General features: G+C 47.1%; 2 protein-coding genes across 2 annotated transcripts; one reads left to right on the forward strand and one right to left on the reverse strand.

The window, feature by feature from the left end:
- Positions 1 to 387: 387 nt before the first annotated feature.
- SERLADRAFT_474705 (uncharacterized protein) lies at positions 388 to 1,576 on the reverse strand (the record flags this gene model as incomplete). Its single annotated transcript, XM_007321532.1, has 4 exons — positions 388 to 714; positions 770 to 972; positions 1,037 to 1,390; positions 1,447 to 1,576. The coding sequence occupies 4 exons, from the start codon at positions 1,476 to 1,478 to the stop codon at positions 488 to 490; spliced, it is 816 nt and encodes a 271-aa protein (XP_007321594.1).
- Positions 1,577 to 1,728: 152 nt separating this feature from the next.
- Positions 1,729 to 6,537, forward strand: SERLADRAFT_441040 (uncharacterized protein; the record flags this gene model as incomplete). The annotated part of the gene is made up of 8 exons (XM_007321533.1): positions 1,729 to 2,073; positions 2,128 to 2,193; positions 2,250 to 2,501; positions 2,561 to 3,269; positions 3,334 to 3,374; positions 3,428 to 5,549; positions 5,607 to 6,063; positions 6,147 to 6,537. 8 exons carry the CDS (start codon positions 1,729 to 1,731, stop codon positions 6,535 to 6,537), a joined length of 4,383 nt encoding a protein of 1,460 aa, XP_007321595.1.
- Between the last annotated feature and the right edge of the window lie 3,662 nt (positions 6,538 to 10,199).

Here is a 10,199-nt window from a genome sequence, read left to right on the forward strand (position 1 = left end):
ATGATCCATCCAATGGACAAAATCCCCAGAGCAAAACAAAACAGGTGTACGCACCTCAAAAGCGTCGGGAGAATATACGATAGCTTGGAAGATAGGCATATAATCCTTAACATGCTGTGCGAGACGTCAGCTTGGAAAAGCATGAGGGTTGGTTAGTCTAAGATTGAACAAGTTGCCAACGTTTACCATGGCTCCTGGCATGCTCGACAGTCATGTTGACGACTCGTGGCCCAGGCTCAGATTGAAACCATTAGCATCGGATCTGTGCTGTGTCCAATAATCATTTTTTTAATGGACGTGTACATGAGAGTCAGACGACACGATGCCAGTGGTGGATTCAAACGCCGAAACTAAAGCCGTCACACGAGTCCCTGCTCAACAGCACATTGTGCACAGGAAATGCGTAAGTTCACACTATTCTGCACCTATTCAGTACAATATTAATTGATACAGCAAGGTATGTTGATACTAGTATAATATATGAAGTCTACAAGTCAAACTCAAAGTCCGAATCCGAGTCTTCGCCTTTCCTAGCTTGACTTCGTACATTCTTCGCTGCCCGTCCGTTTGTTGCGGTTTGAGCAGATCGCATTCGCGACGACGGGTCGCCATCATCGTCATCCGAACTATCCTCGTCGCGATCTCGACTTTGTCCCGGACGACGATGTTCTGGTGGATCAATGACACCACAAAGCAGAAAAGAGGCTTCCAACTCTGTACATAAATAATTGAGCTGAACACTACGACAGACCGTCCAGATGAAACGTACCCTCTATTATCCTTTCTCGATCAGCTCCCCAAGAGACAAGCTGATTTCGAATTTCCCCCTTCCTGTAGATTATGAACATGGGTATGCGGCTGTCCGGAAGGTTCGGTATGCATTTATCGCCTACAATGCATACGAATTTTGTGCGAGGATATTTTGCCGCTAGTTTTTGTACATGCTGGAAGGCGCGATCACTGTGTGGGATTCTGGGAGTTGTTTCAGCGCATGTAGAAGCCGATAAATTACAGGCACGAATTATGTAGAACTCACCCGTCCTTATACAAGAAACAAATGACTCCAGTGCCTTTCTTCTCATCATCACCATCCTCATCGACTTCACTTGCGTCTGTCACCTCTCTTGTATAATCATCTCGTCCGATCGGATACAATCTACCGAACCGAGAGCGCTTTTCCTCTCGTTTCTGTTCTGCTAAACGCTGCCGATTGAATGTATCAATCGTGCGCTCAAGTTCATCGTCGTGGGCATCTTCGCCAATCTCCTGTAGGTCCTTTGAATCAAACTCGTCGAGAAGCTCCTCTAGAGAAGGTGATCCTGGAGGCGATGGAGTGGGAGGAGTGGTTTCACGCTGCGGTATGATGCCATACTTGCGTAGGGCGTCATTGCTACGATACGCTGAGCGCTGATATACAAGGGTTTAATATATGCAAGTAGAACTTACAATTCTGTATCTTCGTTTGGATTTACGGCCATGGTGAAAGTCAAGGAATGTGTTTTTGTGCAGATGTAGGTTATCAGAGCCTCATCGCAGTCGGATACTTGACGCGGGCATATCTATTTACGAGACCGCCACGCGAGACGTTCAAACCGCGACTGGTTTTAGTAGTTCTGAGCTGAGGAAGTATTTCTTTTGTCCACGTTATTCATGATCGATGCATGATCCCCGTCAAGATAGGCCTTGTACTCTTCTATGCTATCCTTTGTCTTTTCATAGTTTTGTGACATGACCGTCGCCCAAATACCTCAAGTAATCGTTAGCGAGTCGATTCTTCCACGAAGATACCAAGAAGAAATCTTCCGTCGAGCACAGAATAGCAATGTTATCGCAGCATTAGATACGGGCAGCGGGAAAACCTTCATCAGCATCCTGCTCATAAAGTGGATAGTGCTCCAGGAGAAAGCAAAACGAAAGGTCATCGTTTTCCTTGTCCCGAAGGTAGCTCTCGTCAAGCAACAGGCAGATTCCATTGCTGCTCACACCCCATTGCGCGTGAAGATGTTTCACGGCTCGTTGGACCTTGATCTTACCGATCGGGCTAACTGGAAGAAATCATTCGAGCAATCTGATGTTGTGGTTATGACCGGTGCTGCCCTGTTATACTGACGATTGTTTATAATATAGCTGACGGTCGCTGCAGCGCAGATATTCTTGAACATACTCACACACTCTCACTGGAGTGTCGAGAAGGTCTCATTTATTGTACGACTATTATCAACAATTATTCATTCAAACTTTTTGTGCAGGTCTCTCTCCTGATTTTCGACGAATGTCACCATACCAGGAAAAACCATGCTTATAATGGGATTATGCACGAATATTTTCAGACAATTCCTTCGGACAGACCCAAAGTCTTTGGTATGACAGCTTCACCTATATGGAATCCAAAGGATGCAGAAGGGTCTCTCGCAACATTAGAGAAGAATCTTGATGCTACTGTTATAGCTGTTCGCGAGCACGTAGAAGAGCTACAGGAAAATAGCCCTCGCCCAGTTGAGGTATGTCATGCTACTGTTTTGACATCGATACCGCTCATGGTCAACACGCATATTGCTAGGTGATTAAAGAATTTTCTCCGCCGAGTGATACCTATGACTACCTTTACCCTACTCTATGGGATTGTCTTTCACTTTTCACGAATGCTGTTGAGATCAACATACCAGTCGACAAACTTCATATGAAGTATCAAATGACTCGGAATAGTCTCGGGGCCTTCAGCGCTGATTTATTTCTCTACACGGACATAAAGACACGTTTGATCCATTTTATAGACGAACTAGAATCCTCTCAAAACGAGACGTTTCTTGGTTTGGATGGGTTTGATCACCACATAGATGTTGACGAATCATCCGAATCTGCACAATCACAATTTCCCGCCATTTCTCCCGATCTCGAGCAGATCGATGCCATTCTGTCTGAGTTTCGTCCCTTCTTTGACAGCGGGACTGAAGTACCTGCAGTTCCTATTCCTGTGCCTCTTGCGTGGTGTACGCCCAAGGTCAACGCCCTTGTCGAAGTTCTTCTTGAACACTACTCACCAACGTTCCATGCAATCGTGTTTGTGGAGCAACGCCAAGTCGCGGCATGCCTCGCGAAGATTCTTCCGTGTATACCTGAACTGCGCGGTTACGTTCGATGTGCAGAGCTCGTCGGGCATGGTGCAAATCATGGACATGGTCCTGTGGTGAATTCCAATGCAAGAGGTATGGGCCTAGCGAGACAGCAAGATACGGTCGAGTTATTTCGTCAAGGCAAGCTAAACCTTCGTGAGTCGACTCCAGCCTCTACTGTGGTAAAAGTTGTCTAATGGTTTCGGATATGATATTTAAGTTGTGGCAACCTCTGTCGCTGAGGAGGGCCTCCATTTTCCTGTAAGATAGCCATAACACTACTGTTCATTAAATAGCTAATTGTCTGATTGAAGGCATGTGATATTGTCGTTCGCTTTGACCCAATTCAGCACATGGTTGGTTATGTGCAGTCTCGAGGACGTGCGCGCACAAAGACTTCCACTTTTGTCATCATGGCACAAAAGGATCATAGTGCGCATCTTGTTCGGTATAATGCTTTCTTAAAGAGTGAACCCGAGCTCAAGCGCGTCTATCAAACTCGCGAGGAACCTGCTGCTACTCGACTGGATCCTGGAGAAGATTCAGAAGAAGGTGAAGTCGAAGAAGACGATCCAGCAGATGTCGCAGTGCGCGAACGATACATTGTGCCATCCACAGGAGCAGTACTAACCTACGACTCCGCGGTAAATCTGCTGAACCATCTTTGCTCGCTCATTCCACATGATGCATACACACCACCGCAGTTACCAAAATACTCGGGTGACTACGCTGTGATGCTAGAGCTTCCATCAAGTCTTCCTCTGCCTATCGATCGACTTTTCTTTTCTGGACCAGAACGACGGTCAAAACGTGAAGCCAAGCGTGCTGTTGCTTTTTTGGCAGTGAAAGAGTTACATAGACTAGATGTGTTCGATGATTATCTATTACCCGCGACAAGTTCTAAAGGACGTGGCACGGAAGATGCAGATGGAAGAGGCATCTTGGATTTCAGCGACGTGCCTGATCTGATGGATGTGCTAGTTAGGGACCCGTGGACGTTAGGAGCGAAACTTTACTTGCATATAGTCACAATCGACGATCAAGATGTAGGGGGACTCGTCACGGGAACTTGCTTGCCGCCAGTCGAGTTCAAGAGCGATGGTTCTACCATTCAATTGCGCTATGACAGAGTTTTGCTATTCGATGAGGACGAGGAATGGGATCAACGGCGGATGCTTAGCGAATTCATGAGAATGGGATTATGGTTCTGTGTTACCGGAAGACCGGCTGAGCTCCCGTTCAGTTCTTTCCTGGTACCCCTCCTTCCTAACAAGCACATCGACTTCGAGGTCGTGGAACGGGTAGCATCAGAACCATACGGTTCATACGACTGGAGTGGTGCCTCTGAGAAAGATTACAACCATCTTATGGTGATGAACTCAAACCAATATGGTCGTGCCCTCGTCTTACGCAACATACGGTATGATCTCACTCCACTTTCCACTACCCCACCGGGCTCTAAAGAGTCAGAGTATCCCACCTACCGAGACTACTTTGTTCAAAGATGGACGAGGAAAAAACGCGAAGCATTTGTCCCGGAAAATTCTTTCCTCATCGAAGCCACCTATCTTCCCCGTTGCCCGTCGAGCGTATATCGAGTCCGTGAACACCTGATAGATCTTGACCTATGCAAACGCCAGATTGCTCGCGCTGGCTTGCTCGTTCCTAAAGATGCATGTCGTCGCGTTCATTTCTCAGAAGATGTCTATCGTGCCTTTCTACTGTTGCCTAAGTTGTGCCGCCGAGTTACCGATGTTTATCGCGCTCGACAAGAGCGAATAGAGCTTGGCCTTCCTATGATCGCGGAAGACTTGCTTATAGAGGCTTCGACGCTCCCTACTACCAGCCTGACATTCAATAATCAGAGGCTGGAAACACTCGGAGACTCTGTGCTGAAGCTCGGTAGCACCGTTCATATCATGAACAAGTATCCTCACCGGCATGAAGGTCAACTATCCCATCTACGACAGAATAGTGTTTCAAACAGAACGTTGTTATCTCGCGCCAAGGAAATAGAGCTTGAGAGGTTTTTGAATTCAGAGTCACATAATTTACACTTCTGGCGCTATACTGTGCCTGAGGATACGGATTCCACGCTTTGTCGTATTAGGAGGAGCACTCGACGAGAGTTTCCACGAAGAAGCTTACAAGACTGCATGGAAGCCACGCTTGGTGCCGCATTCGTTACTGGAGGGATTGATATGGCTCTTCAAGCCGGCACTGCGCTAGGTCTGTCCTTTGGAGGCCCAATCCCATGGTCATTAAAGTACAGCCGTCGACCAGAGTCGTCTCCTGCGCCCCATTTGTTTGCTGACTTGCAAGAAAGTCTCTGTTATGAGTTTCATCGTGGTGATCTGTTGGTAGAGGCGGCCACTCACCCGTCATTTGCTACATCAGCAAGCTCCTCATATCAGCGTTTAGAGTTTCTTGGGGATGGTGAGCAGGAACGCATTATATTAAGCGAGATTGTTACTAATATAAATGCCTGTGCAGCTGTTATTGATCTCGTTGTCCTGAATTATCTGTATCGCCGCTTTCCACAAGCCAATTCGGGACAGCTATCAGCAGCACGGTCTCGTGCTGTCTGTGGGCCAACGCTGGCGTCGATCTCAGTTAGGCGGTTATGCCTGCATAAAATCCTTCTTGTCAACAATGTGGAGCTGAGTTCCGCCATCAATAGACATGTTCCTATTCTGGAATCGACTTCCGTCGAAGATATCATAAACAAAGGTTGGAAGTACGACCCTCCAAAGGCTTTAAGCGATGTGCTAGAAAGTGTCGTCGGTGCTATTTTCGTTGACTCGGCGTACAACTTTGAGAAAGTGGCTTCTGTAGTCGAACTGATCATGAGCGACGTTCTGGAGCTGCTCTCTCCCAACCTTCCTAAAGATCCAGTCTCGGAGTTAATGGTCTGGGCAGCTTCTTCCGGGTGCCGCAGAATAAGTTTCCGGTACGTTATGCTTTCTACGTGTCACAAATTTACGCTCTTAATGTTGTTCCCTTAATTCTGGATTTTATCCGACATGAACACAGGAAAACACAAAGTCATGCAGAACTTCGGAGAAACGACAGCGTCTCGGTGGTTGTGCATGATGTTGTTGTTGCTGGCCCCATCACCGCTTCCAACCTCTCATTATCTAAAGGATTGGCTGCTGAACGGGCTCGTATTTTATTGGATGACCACTCTTCCGACCAATGTTTGACCAGTTTGTGCGACTGTAGCATGGCTATGAAACCTCAAGTGCCACAAGTCTCCCTGGCCATACCTGACGAAAATGACATCTCAAAGCCTGTTTCAGATGAAAACGAAGAGGGTTTTGCGACTATCGCCCAACGCAAATTAGATGAGACTCGGACCGTTAACCCTGAAGAGTGCGAAGGTGAGGTGGACGCCGAGATCGTCGTACATGAAGGTCCAGAATAGTAACACTTTCTGTGTCCTTGGGGCTGGCTGGTGGCGAACTTTTGCGTGGTTGTAAAAGCTCTCTATCAGTCGATGTCATGTCTCGAATTTGAAAGTGCTAACAAATCCACAAAAAGTAACTGAACTTTGCTATGCTCAATGTCGACGTTTTGTAGAATCACCAGCGATATTTCAGTCACTTTTTTGACTGTGTAAATATTTGACGAAACTTGCTCCTGTTTCCTGAGCGAGGTCCTTGGTGTGACATGTGTGACCAGGTGACTATAGGACCCGGTGGTCCATGGACTGACGTTTCCGCTCGGAGACAGACTTGTGGTTTCTTGATTTTGCTAAGTACACGCTGCTGAGGACTCTATAACCGCACTCATACTACATCGGTCCTGGGTCAGCTTGGAGGCCCATCTCATCTCTCTCTCAACCCTCATGGAAGACGCCAATGGCCATGGCCATGTCCAGACAACACCTACAGTCTCCTCAATTCTTGGCATAAAGGGGTCACTGCGTTTTCGGCGGCATGGATCCAGTCAGAAGGCGCATGTCGTTTTGCGACGCGTTGAGATATCGGAGGACTCTAGCGATGACGAGAACCGAAAACCCACAGTTTACTATAGCCTGTTTGCCCAAAAGAGAATCGAGGTCAAGCCTGGAAAGGAGATCTTGTTGGCTGTAGCCTCTCAAGATGGAACATTCACAGAGCAGGCTGTCATCTTCGAAGGCGACCTTCCTGATTCTGAGTCAAGTTCTGAAGGTGAAGAAGAAACGCAAGTTGCTGAAGAGGAAGAGAAACCTGCTTTAGCGTTCGTACATGCTGTGCCCCCAAAGATGAGAAGAACATGGAACAAACGATTCGAGCAGGTGAGCCCAACTTCAGGTGAGTGTAGAGGTTCCGAGCATACCCTTTCTCCTGCATATATATCATCCTTAGTACGCTCAGATATCGTGCACCCTCCACCATCATTTCCTTCCCGCATGTCTGTAGGTGTACAGGCACAGCCCACTCTAGTTGCGACATCTGTTCAAGTGGACCCTCTGCCCGAGCCTCATCGTACTGCTGGTTTGTCTCAAGCTATAGATCAACTCGGAAAAACTACACTCTGCACTGGTATTCAGACTGATTCAGCAGTAGAAGAATCATCAGCACATAACATTCATGACTCCTCATTCGATGATATCTTGGTAAGCGAACAACACGTTTATCTGATGGGGAGATTCTCAATTCCAGTAGACATCGCATGATGGTCTTCCACGTAGTCTGTCACCAATGAGTATTGGTTCGGTATCCAGTTCAAATCCGCAAACTCCGGTCCTTGAGGCTACCCGACATACTCCAGGCGATATTGGTCTAGCTGCTATTGAACCCACACAACAGGATTCTACATTCCAGGGCGTACATGCCCCCTATGCGTCGTTCGCCTATACTCAGGATTATGCAAAAGATTCTCCTACTTCTTCTTACTTGCCTTCTCCGGCTGCCGAAGAAAGGCAGTCCCAGTCACCTTCTTCAGACATCCCAGGCTTTGTAACCGGTCCACGTTTTGTGGATTCCGTTGCTCCTGTGGTACCGAATGTACCGATACATTCTTCACAAGGCACTTCTGCTGGCACATCAACGGTCCTCCCTCCTTCAATTATATCACACACTCAAAGTACTGATCCCAATACCATCCAAAATCCTTTGCCACGAAAACCTATTGTGGAAAATCCATTTGTTTCTGGTGGCTTCATGACAGAATTTGTAGGTTCCCCTGGAACTTTGGCAGGTGTGAAGACACCTAGTTCAGAGACGCATCCACAATCACGGAGCGGTTCTGGAATACAGGTGAGTGCCCTTTTAAAACAAATACAGGATATTATAACTGAATGTTCTGAAGAAGAGCGAACTGAAAACTCTGTTACCTGTTTCAACGGAGAAGAAGTCAATAAAGGGGCACAATTCTTCGTTCAAGGATGCTTCAGGACCACCGTTATCCAGTCGTGCAGCAGTAAGTTCTTCAGTAAGACAGCGTGCATATCAGTCTATTTCTGCTTCGCCTCATCCTATATCGAGCTCGGGACCTACTACTCCTTTTCATCTTGGAATGCCAACACCTCCTATGCCCCAAACAGCAATCCGCACATTTAATATTTCCTCGCTGCCACCTCGACCACTAGATCAACCGTATGTTCCAAGTCATGCACAAAACTTTCCAAATGATGACGTCTACTATAGGCGCCTATCGGCGTCAGATGATGTCAAACATACTTTCAGTTCGTCAAGCCTAATCTTCAACCCTTTGAATATACGACCATCGAATGCACCCACTCCTATTAGTAACATGCCCTCTCGAATCGCGGATTCTGCGGGGCTCATACACGCTCCAAGGCCACAGAGTGCGAAGAAACCGGTGATCGTTGGAAGCGGATGGCCACACACACGCAATACTGATACTGGCATTTCTGGAATATCCACAGCTTCGATGACGTCTACACCTGCCTCAGGATTTAGGGTCCCACAAGCTCCTCTTCCACCTTCGTCTCCAGATAGCACAAGGTCTTCCCAAACGCCTCCCGGTTTGTCCGGTTCTATGTCGCATAGTTTTCCCTCCACTCCTTCCCAAGATTTCATAAATACTCGCTCTTCGCAACCATTCATACCTTCACCAGCTTTCCCCGTAAAGCTTGGTAAGTGCCATGACATCTGTTCGCGATCGTTTTCCTGATCTAGCTCCTGCCAGAACCAACTATTGGTCCATCTGGCCTGTCGACCTTATCGCGATCTTCAAGCACAGATGTATCTACAGGACCCGGTAGTATCATGGAAAGTGTTCCCTCTACAAGGCCCATACGTTTGGCGCTGAATCATCTAGGGCCATCCGGATTTCCTTCTCGGGCCATGCAGTCCCCCATTCTGATAAGCGGTGAGTTATGCTGCAGTTTTCTGTTGGTATGACCGGCTTACAGTACCACTGGTGCCCCAACCATCCCGTCCGTTCAAGATCCTTCTGGGTCATCCATGACTCCTCTTAGCGTAACCGATCCTTCATCCCAATCTAAGGGTAAGAAGCGGTCAATATCTTCTACAGAGTCAGAGTTCGAATTACGACCTCGGAAGCGTTCCTTTAAGTGGCCTATTCAAGAGCGAATGACTTCCACCCGCATACAAAGTGACGAAGATCCTGGCATACGAGAAATAATGCTCAGCTCAGATGGGAAGCGAATGGCTGTTACATGTAATGTCTCATTTCAACATCCATCTGACTCGGTTCTAATTCATGCTAAAAGGTCATGATCGCACAATCCGGATATGGAGTACATGGAACTACTCTGAAATAGCTAGATTGGCTAATAATGCACACATCCTATCTGCAGTGTGGATGACTGGAGATGCTGGGGTAATTTCATTGGCAGAGGACGGGACAATCAGTACATGGACTCAGAATGTGAGTACAAAGGGTCCTAGTACCATTCTCTTAATTGAAGCTCCCCCAATGACAGAATCAAGATCACTGGCAATGGACTAAGATTCTAGAAGCTGGAAGTGAAGAGACAGCGTGTTTTGCCTATACACAGGATCGAATAGCTGTCGCGGTCCCAAGATTTGGCGTCAAAGTCTGGCTTTGGATAAAAGGTTAGTTGCTTTCAGCTATTAAATTCAAATTCTATTTTGTAACTATTTTTGTCAA

Source organism: Serpula lacrymans, assembly GCF_000218685.1.
Source record: "Serpula lacrymans var. lacrymans S7.9 unplaced genomic scaffold SERLAscaffold_11, whole genome shotgun sequence".
Lineage (NCBI taxonomy): Eukaryota > Fungi > Basidiomycota > Agaricomycetes > Boletales > Serpulaceae > Serpula > Serpula lacrymans.